The sequence below is a fragment of the Dunckerocampus dactyliophorus genome, chromosome 20, assembly GCF_027744805.1.
Source record: "Dunckerocampus dactyliophorus isolate RoL2022-P2 chromosome 20, RoL_Ddac_1.1, whole genome shotgun sequence".
NCBI lineage: Eukaryota > Metazoa > Chordata > Actinopteri > Syngnathiformes > Syngnathidae > Dunckerocampus > Dunckerocampus dactyliophorus.
This window is the reverse complement of record NC_072838.1, coordinates 19,170,047-19,193,572: the sequence shown is the minus strand read 5'-3', so window position 1 is coordinate 19,193,572 and position 23,526 is coordinate 19,170,047. Positions and strand designations below refer to the sequence as shown.

The 23,526-nt window shown below is 53.5% G+C and overlaps 3 protein-coding genes across 7 annotated transcripts; 2 read left to right on the top strand and 1 right to left on the bottom strand.

Annotated features, from left to right (window-relative positions):
• Nucleotides 1-1,747: 1,747 nt before the first annotated feature.
• Nucleotides 1,748-7,074, top strand: LOC129173688 (ectonucleotide pyrophosphatase/phosphodiesterase family member 2-like). 2 transcript variants are annotated; one of them, XM_054764793.1, is made up of 25 exons: nt 1,748-1,908; nt 2,208-2,313; nt 2,390-2,539; nt 2,609-2,734; nt 2,806-2,866; nt 2,945-3,042; nt 3,107-3,186; nt 3,338-3,457; nt 3,530-3,585; nt 3,650-3,715; nt 3,775-3,847; nt 3,924-4,032; nt 4,097-4,222; nt 4,289-4,320; nt 4,381-4,508; nt 4,568-4,646; nt 4,712-4,799; nt 4,865-5,031; nt 5,102-5,162; nt 5,232-5,374; nt 5,693-5,834; nt 5,906-5,983; nt 6,207-6,339; nt 6,399-6,552; nt 6,621-7,074. In XM_054764793.1, the coding sequence occupies exons 1-25, from the start codon at nt 1,891-1,893 to the stop codon at nt 6,789-6,791; spliced, it is 2,565 nt and encodes an 854-aa protein (XP_054620768.1). In that variant the 5' UTR covers nt 1,748-1,890; the 3' UTR covers nt 6,792-7,074. The 2 variants fall into 2 exon arrangements, with proteins under 2 accessions (XP_054620768.1, XP_054620767.1); XM_054764792.1 differs by having other exon boundaries at nt 5,102-5,374.
• Nucleotides 7,075-7,248: 174 nt separating this feature from the next.
• On the bottom strand, nt 7,249-14,565 carry LOC129173691 (venom phosphodiesterase). 2 transcript variants are annotated; one of them, XM_054764801.1, is made up of 26 exons: nt 14,074-14,565; nt 13,863-13,996; nt 13,553-13,640; nt 13,179-13,313; nt 12,981-13,106; nt 12,856-12,916; nt 12,648-12,745; nt 12,422-12,501; nt 12,231-12,350; nt 12,009-12,118; nt 11,867-11,932; nt 11,715-11,787; nt 11,394-11,502; nt 11,126-11,248; nt 10,864-10,895; nt 10,673-10,800; nt 10,392-10,461; nt 10,230-10,317; nt 9,998-10,170; nt 9,873-9,927; nt 9,650-9,804; nt 9,444-9,570; nt 9,301-9,378; nt 9,087-9,219; nt 8,851-9,007; nt 7,249-7,344 (listed from the first exon to the last, which is right to left on the bottom strand). In XM_054764801.1, exons 2-26 carry the CDS (start codon nt 13,887-13,889, stop codon nt 7,303-7,305), a joined length of 2,454 nt encoding a protein of 817 aa, XP_054620776.1. In that variant the 5' UTR covers nt 13,890-13,996; nt 14,074-14,565; the 3' UTR covers nt 7,249-7,302. The 2 variants fall into 2 exon arrangements, with proteins under 2 accessions (XP_054620776.1, XP_054620775.1); XM_054764800.1 differs by lacking the exon at nt 7,249-7,344 and adding an exon at nt 8,061-8,319.
• A 747-nt stretch (nt 14,566-15,312) lies between these two features.
• Nucleotides 15,313-23,386, top strand: LOC129173080 (F-actin-uncapping protein LRRC16A-like). 3 transcript variants are annotated; one of them, XM_054763588.1, is made up of 37 exons: nt 15,313-15,473; nt 15,818-15,915; nt 16,247-16,297; nt 16,440-16,499; nt 16,564-16,676; nt 16,750-16,847; nt 16,907-16,977; nt 17,141-17,214; nt 17,283-17,358; nt 17,415-17,503; nt 17,572-17,666; nt 17,761-17,847; nt 17,923-18,026; nt 18,091-18,168; nt 18,394-18,470; nt 18,640-18,744; nt 18,804-18,873; nt 18,949-19,030; nt 19,248-19,347; nt 19,421-19,475; nt 19,546-19,718; nt 19,820-19,888; nt 19,959-20,052; nt 20,115-20,213; nt 20,279-20,407; nt 20,492-20,602; nt 20,671-20,846; nt 20,921-21,008; nt 21,065-21,205; nt 21,271-21,337; nt 21,408-21,610; nt 21,672-21,784; nt 21,857-22,274; nt 22,341-22,368; nt 22,446-22,670; nt 22,864-23,052; nt 23,137-23,386. In XM_054763588.1, the coding sequence occupies exons 1-37, from the start codon at nt 15,452-15,454 to the stop codon at nt 23,220-23,222; spliced, it is 4,014 nt and encodes a 1,337-aa protein (XP_054619563.1). In that variant the 5' UTR covers nt 15,313-15,451; the 3' UTR covers nt 23,223-23,386. The 3 variants fall into 3 exon arrangements, with proteins under 3 accessions (XP_054619563.1, XP_054619562.1, XP_054619564.1); XM_054763587.1 differs by having other exon boundaries at nt 18,580-18,744; XM_054763589.1 differs by lacking the exon at nt 15,818-15,915 and having other exon boundaries at nt 15,347-15,473; nt 18,580-18,744.
• Nucleotides 23,387-23,526: the final 140 nt, after the last annotated feature.

Sequence of the window (23,526 nt, the reverse complement as noted above, 5' to 3'; positions counted from 1 at the left end):
AGACTAGACGTGACTAGAGGAGACTAGATATGACTAGAGGCAACTAGAAGTGACTAGAAGAGACTAGACATGACTAGATGCCACTAGACAGGACTAGAGGAGACTAGAACTGACTAGAGGCCAGTACAAGTGACAAGAGGAGACTAGACATGACTCAAGGAGACTAGACGTGACTAGAGGAGACCCCACCATACAAGATGATATCAGCTGCTATGGTCAGCTAGGATGCTAATGTGATGTTAGGAGGTTTTGTTTGTGGTTTCAGTCACACTGATGTGTGTGTCTTCAAGTGCACGTCTTCCATGGGTGGCACTTGGTCACCATCAGAGACAAGGTTGCTATTTGTTTTGGTGTCATGTTGCAGTGTCTTCACAGCAGAAAATATTAGCTTGTTGATTGTAGCCTGCTGGGCTAGCACCTAGCCTCATTAGCATGGCCTTGTAGCGCGATAGGCAAGTTGATTAGCATTGGCATGTTGATGGTCACTGCTGGCAGCTTGATCAAAACAAAAAGACAAATCAGAAGAGACAAGAATGTCAGTGATGTGCCGTGTCCTCTCTCTCACACACACACACACACAGACTGATGGCATGGGTGTGGGTGTGGCCGCTGGTCACTGAGAAGAAACATGTGCATGCAAGGTATGTTCATTCGTGACATGTCTGTGAAACAGTCACTTTCACAATAAAATAACAGTGGTCATGGCAACAACAACAACACTTCCTGAGAAAGTCTTTGACATGTGAGCCCAAACACACACGGCTGATGGGATGATGTGGTGCTGCCCCCTGCTGGCTAAACATGCAGGACACCGGAAGTACTCTTGTCGACCAACAGGAGGCAGCAGTGAATAATGTAATATTTCCACTAAAAAGACATTATTTGCATAAAAGTTGTTCATTGACGCATGAACACTGGAACTGTGTGTGTGTGTGTGTGTGTGTGTGTGTGTGTGTGTGTGTGACAAATATTAACTGTCCAAAGTACATTAGTACTTTGTAGAACGTAAAGTCCAAAGAAGTCTTTCATTCTGGTAATTGTCAGCAGTGTGTGTGGGTGATTAGCATGTTAGGGTGTTTATTAGCGTGTTGACAACATGTGAAGTAACGTTAACATGAATGTTTGATATGGTACTGCTTGTATTTTACTACATTTCTAGGGAGTTCTTGCCTTTATTTTTACTAATGGATGCTATGTTTTTTGGGCAAAGCTGGATGCTAACGCTAAGGCTAACTGTCTTGACTCTGCCACCCTCCCTCCCCCCTCCCTCATGAGCATGATGGCGCTTGCTGGCTAACACGAGGCCAACAAAGCGTGCCTTCCTGCTGCGGGCTCACGTCGCAGCAGCAGACAAAACAAAGATGTGAAAAGGCGGCCATGTTGGCCTAACTTCCTGCTGGGTGGACGGCGCTAAGCCTAGCCTCAGGTGATGGCCGCCAACCTGGCCAATCACATCCTTAGATGGCTTAAGACGCTAATCTGTGCCAGGGGCGTGTGCGTGCACGTGTGTGTGTGCTCCATGCAGAGGAGGAGGATGTTGGAGGAAGAGCGGAAGGTTCCGGCAGGATGTTGTCAGCTTAGATGTGTTGACATCACACACAGTGCAGAGGTCAGAGGGCATTTCTCAGGTGAATTGTGAGAAAGTTGGAGAGTTGGATCCCCCTCCCATTACCACCCAGACCCCCTGAGCGTGACTTCATGCTCATTGGCCAGGACAAGACAAACAATGACACAAATGGGGGGTGGAGGGTGCTTGGCGGGGGCGGGCGAGAGCGAGAGAGCGAGCGAGTGCATCGACCTGCGCATGCGCACAGAGGATCTGCTAGTGGACGTTGGACAAAGTTGTTCCACTTTGTGTTTGTTGTGTTGTGTTGTGTGTTTGTGAGGAACATGCTGCTCACGTTTTGGGTACGTAACTTCTTCTTCTTCTTCTTCTTCTTCTTTTTCTTCTTCTTCTTCTCACGTGCAGTCGACGCGCGCGCCGACTTCGACTAATCACGCGCGTGTTCGCGGAGCTCGAGACATCTGATGACGGTGCCGTCGCTGATCATGATGATGATGATGTTTGTTGCCGCGTTGAGAACACGAAGAGGAAAACTTGGAATGTTGCGCGGCTGTCACTGACCTCTGACCCCGCCGCTCACCCTGCTTACCCCATTTGCTGTGACGTCACCATGACGCCCCAACGGTGTGTTTGATGTGCGCAGGTGCTGCTGGCGTCGGGCGTGTGGCGCTGTGACGTCATCAGGGCGTACGTCTTCCAGGCCAGCCGACCCGCGGAGGGCGGTGAGGCCCCGCCCCTCCACACCAAAGGTGAGAACGGCTTGTGTCGCCATCACGCGCCTTCCGGCCGGGTGCCACTAACACGGCCCGTGCGGTGTCCCTCCAGTGGTGTCCGAGTGGGTCAGCTCGGCGGGGTCGTGCAAGGGGCGGTGCTTCGAGCTGGAGGAGGCGGAGCCACCAGGATGTCGGTGTGATAATTTATGTAAGACGTACTACAGCTGCTGCTCTGACTTCGACCACCACTGTCTGAAAACAGGTCAGTCTTGTCACATGACCAGCACTTAGCCAAGCCTAGCCTAGCTTAGCGGAGTGTGCGTGTGAGCAGTGGGAGGTTTCGTGTGCCGTCAGGAGCGTTGCGGCGAGGCGAGAAAGGAGGAACATGCGTGTCATTGCTCCGACGACTGCTTGGAGCGAGGAGACTGCTGCTCCAACTACAAGTCAGCTTGCAAAGGTACACGCCCCCCTGCTCACCTGGCAGTGGCGCCGCTGGGCTTCCTTCACAACTTGTCCTGTTTTTTGGAGGCGAGACATCGTGGGTCCAAGGAGACTGCGAGCACATCGGTGATGCCGAGTGTCCCGCCGGGTGAGTGGCCCTACGCTCGTTCAAACAGGAAGTGGTGTCTGATATGCAAATGAGCAGCGTGACTTGTCGCCCTCGCAGCTTTGTCCGGCCCCCCCTCATCATGCTGTCTGTCGATGGCTTCCGGGCGTCCTACTTGAAGAAGGGCGCGTCCGTCATCCCCAACATCCAAAAACTCAGTAGGCCGGCCCGCCCCCTTCTCGTAGAGCCCACCCTCCCCCTCTAACACGTGTTTCCCATCAGGGTCGTGTGGGACGTCGGCGCCGTACATGCGTCCCGTGTACCCGACCAAGACCTTCCCTAACTTGTACACACTGGCCACGGTGAGTGAGAGAGTCACGTGACCTGTTAATGTGTACGCCGCCTTTGTAGGCTGTGTCAACACTGCCGGCGGGGGGGCGCTCCAGAGGTCCTTCCACAGCAGGCGGGTGAGATGAGAGCCGCTAACCTCCCGTTTGCCCACGCTGTCTGCAGGGCCTCTACCCGGAATCCCACGGGATTGTGGGGAACACCATGCACGACCCGGTCTTCAACGCCACCTTCAGCCTGCGGTCCCGAGAGAAGCTCAACCATCGCTGGTGGGGGGGCCAGCCGGTGAGTGCCTGCAAAGGGGCGGGGCCTGCAACCTCTCTTCTTGTTTGTGTCACGTTGCCATGTCCCCGGCAGATCTGGATCACGGCCGAGGAGCAAGGTGTCAAGGCTGGAACCTTCTTCTGGCCCTGGTAGGTGATGCTGGTTACCATGACGACCAGGCCGGAACCAGTGATGTCATCACCTTGTTTCCAGGGTGATCCCGCTGGAGCGCCGCATCTTGACCATCCTGCACTGGCTGCACCTGCCCGACCACCACAGGTGCGCACACACGCTTGTCATGTGCTGATGTGTGCGTCACGTGCACACTCTGTGTCCAGGCCGTACGTGTACGCCGTGCACTCGGAACAGCCCGACACCTTCGGACACCGCCTGGGTCCGCTGAGCAGCGAGGTAAGCGACGGCTTGCAGAGAGTGGGCGGGGCCGAGGGCTTGATGCCACCTCCTGTGTGTGCGTGCGTGCATGCAGCTGGACAACCCCCTTCGGGAGATCGACAACATCATCGGTCAGCTGATGAACGGCTTGAAGCAGATGAATCTTCACCGCTGCGTCAATGTCATCGTCGTCGGAGACCATGGTGGGTAGGGGGGAGCAAAGCCTTGTAGGGTGCAGTGAGGGTGATGATGATGAAGGTCTTGCAGGTATGGAGGAGGCCCACTGCGACCGCACCGAGTTCCTGAGCAGCTACCCGCTCAACATCGATGACATCACGCTCATCCCGGGCTCACTGGGAAGGATTCGACCCCGCGAGCCAAAGTCAAGCTCATGTGAGTCCGTGTGGGTTTAGGCCCCACCCCCGGCACCGTTTCTCACCGCTTGTGTCTTGCTTGCAGATGACCCTCAGGAAGTGGTCGCCAACCTGACGGTGAGTAAGGACTGCCTCCTGACGGCGCCGTGGGCGGCAACTGACTGTGGTTTGTTGCAGTGCAAGATGGCGACGCAGCACTTCAAGCCGTACCTCAAGCAGCACCTGCCCAAGAGGCTTCACTACGCCAACAACCGTCGCATCGAGGACGTTCACCTGCTGATGGAGAGGAAGTGGCACATCGCCAGGTAACGCCACGTAAACGCTTTGTCGCCAGGCGCGGCTAACACGCACACGGTGCTTGCAGGAAGATGCCGGAAAAGATGCGGACTCGATGCGGTTTCTATGGCGACCACGGCTTTGACAACAAGATCACCAGCATGAGGGTACTTCTTCACACAGGCCATCATGTCACATGACACGCACCATTGCTCCACTTCCTGTTTTGCAGACCATCTTCATGGGACACGGGCCCAGTTTCCGCTTCCGGACTCAAGTGGCAGAGTTTGACAACATCGAGCTTTACAACGTCATGTGCGGTGAGTCCAACGCCCAGCACACACGCGCACACGCCACCTGACTCCGCCTCCTCCTCCTGCCGCAGACCTGCTGGGCCTGAAGCCGGCACCAAACAACGGGACGCACGGGAGCCTGAACGCCATGTTGAAGGAGCCGCCATTCCAGCCCGTCATGCCTGACGAAGTGACGCCGCCGTCGCTGGACACGCAGGTGGTGGTGACATCCGACCTTGGCTGCAGCTGCGACGATGAGGTCAGCTAAGGGTTTGACTCCGCCCAGGAAGTTGGTCATGTGTGAGAATGATCTTCTTATTGTGTCTCAGAACAAAGTGGACGGGGTGACGGAGGCCTTCAGCCCCGCCCAGGACGACGTCTACGACTACAGTATGACCGCCGATGGTGTGCTGGCGTCAGGCGGGCATGAGGTCACGAATGTGCTCCTTGTCCCCGCAGACAGCACGCTGCTGCCGTTTGGCCGCCCCGCCGTCATGTTTGATGCCCGCTACGGTTTGCTTCATCATGTAGACTTCATCAGCGCCTACAGCCGCCAGCTCGCTATGCCGCTGTGGACGTCCTTCACGCTGCTGCCGTTGCAGGTACGTCTCCCGCACTCGCAAACCTGTTTATGCCCCGCCCCCGCCAAGCTATTTATGCCCCGCCCCCACCCCGCACTCGCAAAACTGTTCATGTCCCACCCCCGCACCTGTTTTGTGCTCCTCCCTGCACTTGCCCTTGCCAACCCGTTGAGGCTCCGCCCTCTTCTTCGCCAACCTGTCTACGCCTCGCCCTGTGTTCGCCAACCTTCTGTGGCGCCACCACCCGTCGCCGCCTTCTTCCTTTCCTGCTCTGATTGGATGGTGATGAGGGAGGAAAAGTGGGTGTGGCTTGGCTGCCAAATGTGATGTCTTCCCCAGGAGGACGTGACTCCTCTTCCAGAAGGTTCTACCGGCAGCCCCTGCGTCCGCATGGACCCACGAGTGTCAGCGGATCACAGTCCAAGCTGCACCGCCTACCAGCAGAATCGCCTCCTCACCTACGGCTTCCTCTTCCCGCCTGGTAAGCGCTGATGTCAGTCAAAGGTCAACAGTCGAAGGTGTTGGGGTCAGCGTGTGTTCTTTGCTTGGCAGAGTTGGCTTCGTCTCCTGAGTCCAAATACCAGGCGTCTCTCATCACCAACACCGTGCCCATGTTTCCCGCCTTCACCAGTGAGTCACACGCCTTTGTCCTGCACTCACACGCCGTGATGCCGGTGTCAAGCACTCGTCTCCGCCGGGCGGGACAAAGACGTGACTGTCCACGGACATGCTTGGCTGCGTCTGCGTTGGCTTTCACAGCCTGACTCCACGCTTTTAGCTGCTTCATTTGGTCATGTGACGTCTTCCTTCTTCACTGTACGGTGGTCACATGGTGTTGTCCGGGTGCCTGCAGGAGTGTGGCGTTATCTGCAGGGGACGTTGCTGAGGCGTTACGCCCAAGAGAACAACGGCATCAACGTCCTCGCCGGGCCCGTGTTCGACTACGACTACAATGGCCGCCGCGACGCCCTGGAGGACATAAGAGTGTGAGTGTGCGTCACGTGTGACAAAGCGATGCCATGTCTAACGTGGGTGACGCGTGCAGGTGGTCGCCCGTCACGCCGCCCGTGCCCACCCATTTCTTCACCGTGGTGACGAGCTGCCGCCAGCCCAACCAGACGCTGGATGAGTGCGACGGACAGCTTAGCGTCTTCTCCTTCCTGATCCCTCATCGAGCCGACAACAGCGAGACGTGCAACGTGAGTCCGTTCCGACAGCTGTGGTTATCCTGAAGGGGGCGTGACTAACAGGTGGACAATGTGTGCAGAGCCAAGATGACGAGCAGCAGTGGGTGGAGGACCTGCTCAAGCTTCATACGGCTCGAGTCCGAGATGTGGAGATCCTGACGGGTCTGGACTTGTACCGTACCACCAACCAGACCTACAGCAGCACCCTGAGCCTCAAAACGTGCATGCACGCCTTTGAGAGCGATGACTAGACCACCTCGACCCCACGGCATGCTTTTTGTTCATCCATGATGGCTCGCACAGCAACAACACACTCACCTTAGTGGGCGTGGCCAGATGAAACGTTACATAGTGCACACACAAAGACACGTGCACACACACGTGTTGGAACTTAATGAACTGTTTGCTTGAGTGCAGTGTTCCGTTTCAGCCTTGGGAGGGCGCCATTGTTCCTAGTTTGAAGCTCCTCTGACATCACTGACTGCCATGTTTTATTTAACACTCACAATAAAAACAATATCCATATCCAGAAAATGTCTTTATTCTTTCAACACTCGTCTGAGCAGCCTGTATGGAAAGACACTCGCTAAATGCTAAAGCTAAAACTGCTGGTGCTGCACACCTGCTTCCAATCAGGTGCTCAGCTTAAATCCCAGCACCCAGCTGGCAGCAGCTGCTGTGACGATGAGGGCGAGAAGTGGGTGGAGCGTTCAAACATCTTCAAGCTTGAGGTAACATGTGCACCTTGATGACTTTGGATCCCTAGTGACCCCTCTCACCCTCAGGCTGCTGGTCCTGCTGGTCCTGGGACAACACATCAAAGGTGAGTACTTGTGGTTCTGATTCTACTTGATGTGTAATGTGAAACCTGCTCTGTCAAGCAGCTTCTCACAGCCGTAACGCTTATGGACCTCTCGCTGGCCTCCGAGGTTCTGTGCTGTCTGGAGCTTCTGCTGGTCACCTTGGTCCAAAGTACACTGCGAGCGTTCCACAGAACCTGAAGCCTGTACCGCACGCCGAAGGTTCTCGTCGGTCCTCTGGTGGGTGGGTAGACAGCTATGGTCCAGCAGGAAGTGTTCCCTTTTACAGACCTGATCGGCAGATGCCGCCCAAACCAACCTGGGTTCTGCAGCGGAAGCGTCAACCCAGACCCGACACGGTCAACATCAAAGACTCCTCTCAACACCGACCAGAAGCTACTATAGTTTCCAGTGGTGCGATCCAGATGGTAGCTGCTCTGATGCCACAGAAGTACAAACCCAAACGGCCACAGCTGCAGAATCCACAGAACTTTGAACGAGCACGGGGTCTGGTGCCACCAAGGTATGAAAAAGCGGCCCAGGAGATGCCAAGGTACCAGCCCAAATGGCTACGCAACTTGGCGGGCCCAGATGAGTGGAAAAGGACGTCCAGAGAAGTCACCTGGTTGCCAAGGTGATGCTTGTCGGTAGGTGTGTTGATGTGGACAACAAACTAACTTTTGCTTAAACTTTATTTTTTTTTCCTCTTTCTAGGTTGCTTTCGGATGTTGAATAAAAACGTAACTCATGTCTTCATGTGTTTTTAATTTGTCAAGCATACGTCAACAATGTCATCGACTAAATACGTTCAAGGTTTTTGATTGGCAGCTGTGGGGCGGGTCTTCAGCTGAAGCAGCTCAGGGATTGGTCGATGACTGTCTTGGTAGAAGTCTAGTCCTGTGATCCACTCAATATCTCGGACTCGTGATTGGTGGAACCACATGTGGTCTTCCACCCAGACAGCTTCGTCTTGTGCACTCTATACACGCACGCACGCACACACAGTATTTGTCATGTCTAAACAGCGCCATCTAATGTATGAGAAATGCTAGCAGGCTAATGCAGGTAGCATCAAGACCACGGGTCACCAACGTGGTGCCTGGGGGCACCAGGTAGCCCCCCACGACCACATGAGGTGCCCGCAAGCCTGCTTTTCATTCAGGTTTTCAGTTAATGAAAGAACAGTAGAAAGAAATGCATTGTGAAATACAACATGTGAGTTGTGGACACCAGCATTTTGTGAATGTTCTGGTAAAACAAGCATATTTGATCTGTTTGGGTTGAAATAAGCTATGAAAATCATTTTTACAAAAATGAGTAGCTCATGCCCATTTTCATTTTCTAAAAGTAGCTCTCACAAGAAAAAACATTGGTGAACCCTGGTCTAGCCTTGCAGCCTGATGACCGCATGCTAATGTTGCCAATGTCTAGCTAACCTGCCTGCTTGCTAAACATCCCGCTTTGGCATCCTGCTTGAATCAAAACCATTGAAGGAAAAGGGAGGAGGTACCTTGCAGTTCTCAGAGTTGTCCGGTCTGTGAGGCAGCAGGAAGGAAATGGTGCGCAGCTCGCCAACACAGGCGCCCACTGGGCGGCTGATGTCCTTGCAGCTGCTCAGCACAGCAAAGTAATGCGTGGGGATGGAGATGTTGCCAGCAGATGCCGACCTGGACACGGACAAGATGGCCACAGGTGACTTTTACTTGAACCTAGCTTAGATGACGACGAGGAGCATTTGAGTCTTACTGGCGGATCAGCTCGTTTGAGTCGTAGCGCCCGTCATGGTCATAGTCGAAGGTGGGGCCCATCAGCACGTTGATGCCGTTGAAGACGGAAGCGTACTTCTTGAGCAGTGTGCCGTGGAAGTAGGACCAGATCCCTGATGCGGCAAAGGACAGCAGAGGACATGAGAAGTGACGAGTCCAAGATGGCTGCGGGGGTTTGCACAAGGTGCACGTACTGCTGAACTGGGGGTACATGGGCACCACGTGGCTGCTCAGCAGGCCGTCATACTGCTGCTCCTCATTGGCGCTCAGCTCTACCACGACAACACAAGGTCATTAGGGGTCACGACGCATGGTGTCGTGTGTCGCCCATGCGTACGGGGGGGGTACAAGAAGCCATGGTGCAAGTCGCCATAATGGTCACAGCGCCGACTCTGAGATGCAGGAACTCTGACGTCAGGTCGCAGACAGTTAGGCTGGATGGGTGGCAAGGGGTCCGAGTCGCTCTAGCAGAGGCCAAAGTTACTAGAAGTGAGATTTGGCTGACCTTGACCTTTGACCTATAGGGTGCCAAAGCAGGTGTACCGGCTTGTCGAGTGTGAAGGAGGTCCACAGGGGCATCATGGTATCTTGGCTGTAGGCGCTCACAAAGGCCTCGTGGCGCAGGATGCAATAACGCCCTGACTGCCGCAGCACGCGAGGTCGCCCGAACATGGCGTGCTTCGTGTCGGATGCTGACTCTGCAGAGATAGAGTCCGTTTAGCCGAAGGTGCAACACGCTAGCGACAGTGCGGTGAAAATTGTGCACCTTCCTCAGATGTGAGGTTGAGGCGACGGTTGGCGGCGACAACGGCGCCTTCGCTCTGAGGAAGAATGCACTTTGTTTTGTGACTTTGTGTGGTGACCAATACGTGTCACATGACGTGTACACACCAGAGCGGGACAGAAGCAGCCCAGGGTGTCCGCAGGCTCCAGGCTAGTGAGGCGGCACTCTGCAGGTCCACTCTGCTCCAGGGGGGGCAACGGTGAGTAGTAGGGCTCTCGGAGGACGTGGTTCATGCTGCCATGCGTCCCGTTGTTGTCGCTGGGGGAGATCTGCAGCACGTCTGTACATGGAGATGCAGTCAAGCACTCATGCAAGCCACTGAAGCGTGCACTGACTCACCACACATTAGATTGTACAGCTCGATGTTGGCGAAGGGCTCCACTTGGACTCGGGAAAGGAACTTTGGACCGTAGCTGACAAACATGGCCTGAAGGGAACAAGAACAGCCTTCAGTTGCCTTCCCCTTTGCCGAGCGTCAGCCTCGTCTGAACTCGCACTCACGTGCATGCTCTCTGCATCGTTGTCATAGCCGTGCGCGCCGCCAGAACAGAAGCTGAGTGATCCGGGACGCCTGAAAGCCAACGCCACAATAACAAAGACGCCTGTAGCTAACGCCACAATAACAAAGACGCCTGTAGCCAACACCACAATGACAAAGACGCATGTAGCCTACGCCACAATAACAGACACGCATGTAGCTAACGCCACAATAACAAAGATGCCTGTAGCTAATGCCATAAAAACAAAGGTGCCCGTAGATGGCACAGGTGTGTGACGGCTACCTCTCAAACAGCCATTTGGGCTCCACCAGGACGTTGACGTCCTCGATGCGACGGCTGTTGGCAAAATGGAGACGCTTGGGCAGGTGGGACTTCATGTAAGGGCGGAGCTTCTGGTTGTCCTTTTTGCACTAAAATGAGGAATGATAAACGTTACACGTGCTACATGACATGCCACCTTCTAACATGCTCACCGTCATGTTGGCAACAAGTTCCGCTGCGTTCACTGCAAGACACAAACATGATGATGTCATTCAGGCCACACCTCCTTCACTGCACCACGAACTAACCAGCAGAGGGCGTCACCCGGTTGATGAATTTTAAATTGTGGTACCGGTACCATATTGGTGCCAGCACTGGTACCTGCACAGCCACTCTGTTATTGTTAGTGACAGCTTCAGGCCATAACTCCTCCCACAGTGATGTCAGTGGGTGGAGTAAAAAAAATTTACTCACAGATGGCGTCCTTGTTCTTGGCCCGGATCCGCCCAAAGGGTCCCTCGTTGACCACGTAGCTGCTGACATCACCCAGCAAGTCCTCAAGGGCTTCCTTCCTGTCGCAGCTCGTCTCCTCCATACCTGTCACGGCACCCGTAGGTAACATCAATGCTACTTCCTCTTTCATGACGTTAGCTTAGAACACACGCGCCGACATGTATCACATGACACGGCTGCTGTTGTTGACCTGCTGACGTGTGCTACCAGATTAATCACGTGACATTACCGTGATCGGCGAGGATGACGATGTTGGCGCAGCGGTGAAGTCCTATCTGCTTGAGGCCGTTCATCAACTGACCCACGATCTTGTCCACCGCCATAATGGCCGACACCACCTGGACCACAGTCACGACACACGTTTGTAAGTGTCTACGCGGTGGCAAGGTGCTTTATTTGTGGACATGACGCTCCTTGGACAGAGGACACGGTGCGCTGATGCGGATGAGGTGTGCGATAAAATGCAATAAAACTTGTGTGAGTGAGGTGGAGATAAGACGTCCTGAAGATGGTGAAGGTGTTTGGTTCTGTGAAGTCAACAACAACGCACCCCCCCGCTGACAGGGCCGAAACTGTGTCCTGATTTGTCTGGCTCTTCCAAGTAGAGCGTGTAGAAGTCTGGTCTGGAGGGGAAAGAACACACCGTGACAAGAGGGCTCAAAGGTTCTATGTGGCCTGTGGACTTGGGTCTGGTCCATTCACCTCTCCTGCTCCGGCAGCTGCAGCCACTTCAGCACCGTCAGGACTCGCTCCTCAAATGGGATTTTCCTGCAGGAAGAGAAGGCAGAAACTAGATGAACACGGCTTTGTTTTCCGGTACAGGGCCACAAGAACACGCTCGTACCCATTGTAAGGCCGGTACATGTCCGGGAAACTGCCGTTTATTTTCACATCCGATCCGGGCCAGAAAAAGGTTCCGGACTTCAGCCCATGGAACTTTGCTGTGTGCCAAATCTTCAGAACAAAGTCAACAAGTACAAGTCAGTGCTAAAGTTGGAAGGCAGCAGGTCATGTGACCATTCCTAATCTACACTCAGGTCCAAGTCCTCACACCCCCACAACTCACTGGCTGTCCCAGGTACCAGTCCGGGTTGTCTTTCTCTGGACTGGACAAGGTGAAGGTGGCGTCCATCACGGGATCGTACATGACGTTGTCAACCAAACCGTTGGATTCGGGGTACAGCCCCTGTGAGGTTTGAAAGCGGTGTGGCTTAATTAAGAGTGACCTCGGCAAGGTCACTGTGAAGCGCTACTTGCCGTCACGATGGTGTAGTGGTTCGGGAAGGTCTTGCTGGGAAAAGCTGCCTGCATGTATGAAGCTGACGTTCCGCACGTCTCTGAAAGAACACACCGACTTCCTGTCACTGATGACCACAGCTGGAGTCTATCCCAGGGCCCACTCAAGTTAGCGTCATCAGTCAAGCTAAAGCGCTGCAAGAGAGAACCTTTGGCTGCGAGGCAGACGGAACGCTTTCTCACTCACTGAGTTTGGTCAACACGGGGATGAGAGCGCTCCACGTGCGCAGGTACTCTGCCCGAAGCCCGTCCAGAGAAACCAGAAGAAGCGGCTGCCGCTTGAAGCTACGAGCGAAAGCAAGAAGCGCTGAGTGCGTTGTAATTCCGCCTCACACCTGTGGAGGCGGTAGTGAGCCAGGCCTGCGCTTATGTTGGAATGTGTGTGTTGTTGGTACCCTGCTGGGCACGAGGGGCGTGACAGGTCCTCGCACTCATCTTCCACCCACTCTGTTTGGCCTGAGAAGACACAGGACATGGAGTCACGCCCACTGCTGACCCACAAAGCAATGCGACGTCTCACCGAGGCAGACGTGCTGGTAGTTGCTGCAGCAGTCCCGTGCAGACGCGCAGTCGTGAGAACAGTGGCACCTGCTGGTCGGCAGCCTTGCCTCGCCACAGCGCAGCCTCGTGCACTCCCACAGCTCACCTGCACACAAGCCAGACCTTCTTGGTTGGCGTCGGTGAGCACGTGAAGGTCCGGGTGGGGGTTTGCTCTCACCGGGGGCAGTGCAGAGGTCATGGTAGTCCTGACAACAACTGCCGCCGGCACCACAGCCGCTGTCACATCTGCAGCCAGGGGTGGCGGTGTCATACAGCTCGGAGCAGCGATTCCTGCACGACGTCTGCAGCGCCACTGGATGGGACGACAACACCAATTAGGACATGACAAACTTCCAAAGTCCACCTCTGCGCTCATGGAAAACTTCTGGAATTTGCTCTGTGGGCTGGGAAAGGCTTAAAGACGCGTGCACTTGAGTCACGCTAACTCAGCAGCTGTTGAGTCATCCTGCGTCGCCATGACGACGCCACTTGGCGCCAACTGCTGTGTGTGCAGTGTGCACGAGGAGCGTGCACGTGCGAGTTGGAGAGCACCTTGGTTTCGGCAACTCTGCAGGTCCAGTCCGAGTCCAAGTCCAAGTCCAAGGATCAGGGTCACCACGAACACGGCCAAGACGCCAACCTGTGAAAAGCAGGAAGATTTGTTAGCATTAGCATTAGCACGGCCCCCCCTGTGACTGACAGGTGACCGGTCCACAGTGAGCCAACATCAGCTGGGGTAGGCTCCAGCTTTTCAGCCCCTAGTGAATCTATTCAGCAATACATGACAAAGCACCATGTAACCATGGCAACGCTGTGTTGTCCACACAGGAAAAACATGTTGTGTAGTTTGTGCGCTACTCACAAGGACAACATTCTTCTTCTTCATCATCAGGCTGACTGAGACGCTGACGATGGTGACCTCCGGACCAGGCGTGACTCCGGTGACTGATTAGCAGAAAATGCAGATAACGCTTCAAGGACCTGTGATGTCACTTCCTGTATCCAAATGGAGCAACAGGTGCATCAGGTGACCCATCTGCTACCTCAGGAATATCAGACATCCTCGTCCTCACCGTGCATGCTGAACATCCTCTTGAGTCACGTGACACTCCTCAGGTGGTCTCGGTGACCAACCAGCGTGCAGGAAGTCTGACCCATCAGAACCACTGATCTGTACTAAAAGAATGTGGATAGCCCATTGGTCAATGACTTGTGAAGCCACACGGCCGCCATATTGCCACTCCCAAGAAACACTTGTCGGACAATGACTTATGTGAGAACTTGTGAGTTGTTAAGTGTGTTGTTAGTTTGTTAGCCACTCACACTAAATGCAAGGTTAGTCTTCACACTAACCTCACACAACAGGTGTGCTTGAGCTTAGTCATAAGGACTCTATGATCATTTTTAAACATTCTGTGGATATCATACCATACCTGAGTCATAAGGGCTTTACATGGGGGGCCGTGGGGGCTATGTAAACAAACAACCACCACTAGACTACTAAATCATTTGTGGTTGCTTGCAAACATAAAAAAATATGTTTTGTTTTGTTGTTTACCCGAATTTCAAATGAACCCCCATAAGGAGACAATGTTTATATATTATTACATATTATATTACATATTATTCCTGTGGTTTTTGTTCAAATATATTTCTATATCAGAAAAGAGCTTATTTCTATTTCATAACACAAACAAAAAAATCATCAAAATGTGAAATGATTTAAAAACTTGTCTATTTTATGATTAATATTTTGCACAGACGAGAGCATAGTGAATTGTATGAAAGTAAGAATAAAAAGTAAAGGATCATGACCATGGATTTTAGTGGAAAAAAGGGATGGGATATGCAGTTCAAATGAAAATGTCTTTCTAGAGGAGTAAAACTATCATTGCTATAGGGGAGTGCTGAGCCAGGGTGCACAGTAGAATTTTGTCCCAAAGGCAATGAGAATTGGAAGGGGAAAAGTACATTTAATGTAGCCAAAAGATAGAGAATAACGTATCAAATGGTTTTAAAGGGACGAAGGTTGCGTTACTTGAAGGAATGGGAGAATCTCCCCGTTTTTTAATGTCAAATATAGATGTTCTGTTAGCCTCTTCATCTGCTTTGTACACTATGTACGCTGTGCCAATGTAGTCTGCTACGTACGACATGTGAGTGCTAAGATGGACTCTCTGTGGCTTCAGGGGCTTGCTAAGTAGAGATCAGTGATCAGAACACTTAGGACCAGTTTGGAGTGCATGGACCTGTTTGCCCGCCATGTGTCACTGTGGTTCCACCCAGTTTGTTTTGTTCTGCCCTCTCGATGTTGGACCTCCCACTTTTCTGCCAAGGGTTCGTCTCCCCGCGCCGGACAGCAACACGGTGTGGATCCCGCCTGTGTCGCGGCGGCAATGTCCGGTACCCGGAGGTGAGCTGGGGAAAGGCCTTAAAGGTGGAGCTGCACTAATGGACCATTCGGAATTGTTCGGTAAGGAGCGGGAGTGTGTATTGGGGGAGGGGAGCGGATTGTGATGGTCTTCACGTCAACTCCAGTTAAGTATAAAAAACGTCATGGATTCTTTTAATAGAATTCATTTCACGTTTCATCACGTTGAAGTTGCTTTAGTGGACAACATTTTGGACAAAAAAAGTTTTGGGTTTTTTTGCCCCGGGGGCGGGGGCGTACCTGCTACTTCCGTATGTGAGTGGGCGTGGCCTGACAAATTCCTCTGAATCAGGAACGAGTGTCTGTCCAGGAACAGCTTTTTTCTACATCACCTATACCTATGTTGCATCCATAGCATTGTGCTAACATGCTAACATGTCGTGTAGAGAGCGTGCGGGACGCGGTGGGGCGTGGGGTCAAGCTGACCCTGAGGCGCAAGGTGCAGCTGGAGGTCAAAGGTGACAAGGTGGAAAACAAAGTGCTGGTGAGAATCAAACCTGTGAACTTTCTGCTGCAATCCACACCCTACACACACACACACACACACACACCGTGTCAGCCTACAGGCTTGTGTGGACTTGATGCACACACACACACACACACACTGCATTCCACACAGACATGTGTCAACGTGCGCTCTGCATCATGGTGGGGTGAAAGCATACATGTTAAGTGCGTGCACGCGAAACAACCTTCAGTTGTGCAAAAAGAACACACAAATTTTTCATGTTGCCGTGGAAACCAAAATGTATCACAAACAATCAGTAAAGCACTGTCTGACCTGCGTGTGTGTGTGTGTGTGTGTGTGCGTGCAGGCCTTAGCATCACATCGAGCCTTCCTGCTGTCAGCACGCATACCCTCCAAGGTGAGTGTGTGTGTGTGCATGTGCATGTGCACGTGTGCAGAATAATGGAGGCTGGCCAATCAGAGACGCGCAGAATCCTAAAATATTTAGATAAATATTTCACCTGAAAGAGTTTCAAGGAATGACACCCGTGCGTGTGCAGGTGGAGCAGTCCCTCAGCTACCTGGACATCCAAGGTATCCATAGCAACAAGGCCAGGCAGGTAAGAGGAAGTGCATGGAGGACACGTCCGTTCAATGGTGGTTGGTGACAAGAGCCCCCCCCAGGTGGTGCTGGAGTGTGAGCGGGGCCCGTGGACACTGCGGTTGAGCTCGCTGGAGGACGTGGATGAGGTGATCACTCATATCGGGTTCTGTCTGCTGAGGATCTGCCCGGCCATGTAAGTATCTGCTTCCCCGTCCAGTCAGAACCTGCAGCCGGCTGAGCGTCCTCCTGTGATGTCATCACCACAGGAAGCTGATAAAGAAGGTGAGCGTGAAGCCTCCGGAGCGAGCCGCCGCCTTGTGCGCCGTCTGGGAGCAGCAGGACTCGCTGGACCTGGGACCTTGTGGTACAGAACTTTGGGCACAAGGGGTGTGGCCAAGCTGCTGAGATGTTGATGTCTTGCAGGAGGATTCTCTCATCAGTACCGCTGCGTGTGCGAGCACCTCAACCTACCCTACAGGGACGAGGTCCAGTGGGTCAGTGCTGAATCCTTCTTAGACTTACAAGTAGAAAGTGGAAAGTAGCTAGTATGAAGTAGATAGTTGTAGAAGATACCATGAGCTTGTAGGAAGTCAAAGTAGTAGGCATTACAAGACACTTGAGTACTTGCTTCAGTGGTTGTGGTTTTGGGCCCATCAGGATGTGGACACCATCTACCTGAGCCAGGACACCAGAGAACTCAACCTGCAGGACTTCAGTCACCTGGACAGCAGGTGAGTCCACCTTTAGCCCCGCCCACCATCCACCCCAGCAAGCAGATGTTCCAGCTGTGTGTGTGCAGGGATCTGGTGGCCATCGTGGGCGTGTTGGAGTTCAACCAGTGGTTCACCAAGTTGGTCTCCAAGGACGTCAAACTGGTAACAGTCTTTGCCATGCTGAGCTTTGACGTGTTCATGCGTCCTGCCGCTTGTAGTCCACAGAAGTGTGCGAGCAGATCCTGCGAGTCCTATCCCGATCCGATCGGCTGGAGGAGCTGGTTCTGGACAATGCTGGGCTGAGAAGGTCAGATGTCCAAGTGGAAAGTCCTGCTGGTCCATGTTGGAGACATCCTGACTTCTTGTCTTCTTCAGCGACTTTGCTCACAAGATGTCCTTGGCGTTGTCCCATAACCCTGCCTCCTCGCTGCACACGCTCATCCTCAGCAACAATGCTCTAGAAGACAAAGGTTCTCACACAGGCACCCACACACGCACACCACTGGACACACTGGAAGACTGCAGCTGTGTGTGCTTGTGTGTGTGTGTGTTTGTGTATTGCAGGTGTGTGTGCTCTAAGTGGTCAGCTGACCAAACTTGCAACAGGTCTGAAGCAGTTGAACCTCAGCAGGAACTCCTTGTCTCCCAAAGGTGAGGACGAGGACCTCACACCTTGCTTGTGGTGACATTGATCTCCACTCATGTCGCCGTGTGTGCGCGTGTCAGGCATCAACTTCCTGTGTCAGGCGCTGTGTGCGAACCCCAGCATGGCCACCACCCTCACACACTTGGAGCTGTCGGGAAACTCGCTCAGAGGAGACGACCTGCAGGTACCACGTGCCTCCTTTGTCCTCCAGCAGGACATCATCATCATGGCTGTCTTTGTTCTCACAGAACCTACACAGCTTTCTGAGTCATGACAACCACTTACAACGTCTAGATTTGTCCTGCAGTGACTGCTCACTGGAGCAGGTGAACCACGCACGCACGTGCACACACGCATACTCACACACACACAGACGCATGCACACACATACACACACACACACACACGCATACACACACAGACACGCGCACACACACACGCATACACACACAGACACACGCACACACACACGCACACACACACACACACACACACACACACACACACACAGGAAGGACCGTATAAAGTGATTGATGTTATTTGTGTGCCAGACATCAGCGTCTCTGCTCAAAGGATGTTTGAAGCGTCTCAGCGTCCTCAACATGTCAAAGACCGTCTTCTCTCACAGGTCAGGGTCCTCAGTGTAGTACCCCTAGTAGTACCTAGTACCCTTGGTGGTACACAGTTTGCCGAGTAGAGTGTAGTCCGTAGCACCTGAGTGTTTGGTGGTGATGAAGGATGAAGGGGGTGGAGATGGAACGGTGGTGTAAAGCTGCAAGAGTAACATGTGTGGACAGGAAGTGCAAAGAGGTTCCCCCATCCTTCAAACAGTTCTTCAGCTCATCTCTGGCTCTGACCGCGGTCAACGTGTCGGGAACCAGACTTCCTGCGGAAGCGCTCAAGTAAGATAAGAAAAAGATTGAGGGTTCCGGAGCTTTTCTTCATGTCTTGGTGTCTTCAGGGCGCTGCTGCTGGGTCTGGGCTGCAACCCCAACCTCAGCGACGTGTCTCTGGATTTGAGCAGCTGTGAGGTAAAAGCGCAGTCACAGATGCACCAAAGGCGGGGCCTGCGCCAAAGTTGTGATTGCGTCTACTTTGACTTTCAGTTGCGCTCGTCAGGCTCTCAGATCCTGGAGGGCTGCATCGCTGAGATTCCCAACATCTCCAGTCTGGACATCTCAGACAACGGTCCGTTCCAATGTGTATACGCTATGTCTGTTGTTGCTTGGTAACCACTGCCAGGGCTTTTACTTTGGTGAGCTATATTTGTAGGTGACTTCCTGTGCCTCCGGTGGCAGCCACGGGAAAGTCCTGGAATGAAATGTTTTCTCGTGAAATTTTAAAATGTTCCAAACTTCCTGTGCGAGAAAAGTAGTCAATGTGCCACCGTGTCCACTGTTGGCAGGTCTGGATGGGGACCTGAGCACACTGCTGGTCTGGCTGGCTAAGAACCGCTCGGTCCGCCACCTTTCACTGGGAAGGAACTTCCAGAACATCAAGTCAAAGTGGGTCAACGATTAGCACTCAGCCACATGTGAGCGCGGCTCAGTCTTCACTCTTCTTCCTCGTTTCTGTCAGGAATGTGGCTCCGGTCCTGGACAACCTGGTCCACATGATCCAGGAGGAAGAGTCAGTGAGTGACGCGTCGATTCAACTGGACCTGCTTGGCCACTGGAAGTTTGACATTCTTTTCCACCCCACAGCCGCTGACCTCTCTGTCACTGGCAGATTCAAAGCTGAAGGGCGAGCTCACCATCGTCCTCAATGCCCTGGGCAGCAACGCCTCTCTCACCAAGCTGGACATCAGTGGGAACGCCATGGGCGACATGGGCGCCAAGATGTTGGCCAAGGCACTACAGATTAACACCAAGCTCAGGTGACCCGCACGCTGCTGGCCAAAAGATGCTGCCTCTTTCTGTCTGCGCACGTTTTCTCTTTGGTGCTTCTAACGTGACCTGGTGTGTTGCTGGTCCACAGGACACTCATCTGGGACAGAAACAACACCAGCCCTCAAGGTCTGCAGGAAGTGGCATCCGCGTTGGAGAAGTGAGTGTGAATGACGTCTTCCCGTGACGGCGGTTAATCCAAACGATGTGCCGCCTTTTGTGCCCGTCAGGAACTTCACCATCCGATTCATGCCGATTCCCATCGTTGATGCTGCTCAGGCGCTCAAGACCAACCCGGAAAAGACGGAAGATGCCCTGCTGAAGGTGAGTTCACAAGATGGCTGCAGGGTGTGAAAAGCTGCCTCTCAATGTGCGCTCGCATGCAGATGGAGCACTTCCTGCTGAGGAATCATGAAACCCGGAAGTACCTCCAGGAGCAGGCGTACCGGCTGCAGCAGGGCATCGTCACCAGCACCACGCAACAGGCAGGTGACACCGCGCCGTGTCCCCCTCCCCCTTTCCTTCTGACTGAACTCTGACCTCTTTGTAGATGGTGGACACCATGTGTGTGAAGGTTCAGGATCACCTGAACTCACTGATGTTCTCCCAGAACCACGTGGTCCAGGACGACATGAAGGTGGCAGAGAATCTGATGAAAGATGCCAGGAACTCCAAGACCGTAAGTGGACTTGAACTGGACGGTGAAACAGGTGATCTCTAGCCAAATTCTGAAAGTTGCTCCTTTTCTCTTTGGACCATCCAGCTGCTCCCCAGCCTCTACCATGTGAAGGGCGGCGCCCTACACGGTGCCATCCAGGACAAACTGGAAGCGCTGGCAGGAGAGGTGGCAGCCACAATGGATGATGAGTTGCAGGTACCGCCAGCAAGGCAAAGGGCGGGACTTTGGACCGCATCCTTTGAGCCCTTTCTCATCCACCGCAGATGATGCTGGCATCCATGTTGGACACCGCTGAGTGTCTGTGTCCTCACGTGATTAAGAGGAGTGGCCTTCGTCAGGAGCTGCTGAGGGCGGGGGCCGAGAGGATGGTCGTCCCTTGCAGCTTTGTCACCGCCACGCTGCTGGAGCAGTCGGGCGTCGATATCGTTAACAAAATCAGGTGCGTGGCCTCGCCAGCCTCAGCCTTGTCTGGCTACGTCGCCTTTAATTGGCGTGCTTGTTCTCTGTCACCAGTGAAGTGAAACTCAGTGCGGCGTCCTTCGTCTCCGATCGTATTGTGGACGAGATCCTGGACTCTTTGTCTACATGGCAGCACACGCTGGTTAGTCTTTTTGTCCCACCCTTTATATTTCTGTCCCTCACTCTGTCTGTCTCCAGGCTGAGCATGTGACCAGGAAAGGCCAGCCCGCACTGCGTCCCGAGTCTCAGGAGACGGAGGTTCTAGATGAGACGGTTCTGCATCCAGAGAGCATCGAGGAGGAAGGCGACCGTCACCTGGAGGACGCAGACACTTGCATGGTTGGACTTTTCGTTGTCAAATCATCTCCATGAAGATGTTAAGACAAAAATGTCTTTCCCTCCAGATGACGGCTAAGTCCAAGAGGAAGAGTATTCTGGTCCGGATGCTGCGGCCCATTTCGGTGGCGTTTGGTAAGTCTTTATCAGCATCAAGTGTCCACAAGGAAATATTTGGAGGACCCTCTTGTTGTCTGTGGCTCAGAGATGGAGTTTGACCTGGACAAGGCTCTGGAGGAGGTGCCCATCCATGTGGTTGACCAGCCTCCCTCCCAGCTGGAAAAAATGTCTCTGCCCTCATCCGTCCCTGCTGTGGAGGAGCGGCCCCCCCTGGAGCACCAGACACTGCAGCATCACACCAAAGTGCGGCCCAGGGTCAAGAAGAGGAACAAACCCAGCAGAGCCGCCGTAGGTCTCAAACAAAATGTCCGACACCTTCCGCAGACTTGCTGACGTGTCTTCCTTTCAGCACGCCACAGCCAGTTCAGCACCCGAGGGGGCGGAGCATCAGGGCATCATGGCAAAGCTTGACGAGGGCGTGGAGGAGTTCTTCTCCAAGAACATCATGAAAGTCAACTTCAAGTGAGAACTTCTAGCCTGCACATTTCACTGAACGCTGCGAGCCGACCAAACGTTATTCTTGTTCACCCTCAGACGTCCCATCGCACAAGTGACGCCATCGAGCACGCAGGAGGCGCCTGAAAAGAAGCGGGAATCCAGGAGGAGTGGTTTCTTCAACCTGATCAAATCTCGGACGTCCCGATCAGAGAAGAGCCACGGGATGGCCTCAGTCAGTCCGCCCCCGCCAGTGTCCCCCACCTTTGCTCCGCCCTTATCCTCTGTCAACAAGGAGCTTCCACCCATGTCCCCTGTGGCGCCACATGTGGACCACAGCTATTCCGACACCGACACCTCCCCGCCTTCTGCTGGAGTGGCCGAGGAGGAGGAAGAGAGCGAGGACAACGTGGAGACGGACCACCCCGCCATCCCGCGTCACCTTGGCATTCCTGTCATGGCCTTTGACCTTCTGGCTGAGATGAAGGCACGACAAGAGAAGATGGCGGCTCAGAAGGTGAGTGATGATGTGATGGGGGGGTTCTTTGAAACAAGCACACAATGACATCACCTGTCTTTCTAGTCGTCCTCCAGAGAAGATGGACACGTGGGTGAGTTCATCATCACTTTGGCAGCCATATTGGCTACATGCTCATGCTAGCACCTTCATGTGTCCACATCAACTCAGATGCCGCTCAACCTGGACCAGTGGCCGCCCCCAGGTCCAACGCCCCCCCTATCATCCCCAAACCGGCCCCCCCCCAGCTCTGCAAACCCCTGTTGGAGGAACAGGAAGTGTGTTGCACTGACGTCCTGCTAGAGTGTTCCACTTCTGAAGCTCTCAAAGGTCCAATTCCTGCTCCTCGCCTGAAGAGAGCACCGTCTGCGCCGGAACCCGAGTGCCAGGATGGAGGTGATGGGGGGAGCTGCTGCTTTACTTCTACTCTAGTACTTTTGCTGTATTTCTACTTTACTACTACTTCTTTATTTCTGCTGTACTTGTACTGTAGTGCTTTTACTCTACTAGTGCTGCTGTACTTGTACTGTAGTACTCCTGCAGTACTCCAGCAGTGGTGTGACTTTGTTTTTTTTGGCTGTCAATCAAGGTGCTGATGAAGTATTGGGTTCTTCTGAGGAGGTTTTGGATCTTCCCGCCTCACGGTGCGGCCCCGGTGGGGGCGACACGGCGTGGTCGTCGCTGAAGAGGTGTGCCCGCCCTCCGTCGAGGTGTGAAGATGAGCGGGAACGAGCCAAGTCCCTCCCCACTGATGCGCGGAACCCTCAGGCTTCCTATGGTTAGCTGCTCGACACTAGGTGTGCCGGCTAGTGTGCTAACCGTGTCGCGCTATGAGTGATTGGCAGCTTCTTTGTGTCTCCAGGGAGACGTGCTTCTGAGGAGGAGGCGCCGAGGTCGGCTGACAACCAATCAGAGGCCACTCCTGATGACGGCGTCCGTCAAGTCTGAGTCCGAGTCGCCTCGCTTGATTGAGCTTCCTGTCACATGACCCGGCTCTTCCTTTCAGCTTTTCTTAATACTTCAGTACTTTTATCTTGCCATAAATTGTTTGTCATTGGTGTGTATTCCTATTGTTACACCATTTCCAAAAGTACACAAATAAATACGCTAAGAAGACGATAGATTCCTTTCAAGACAAGGTCAAAGTTCAAACGAAGAAGACCATCCTGAATCTTCATCATCTTCATGTCCTCCAAACATCTGCAAGCAGGTCGTCAGATGTTCTTCATGTTGACAAAGGTCATCCTGGCCC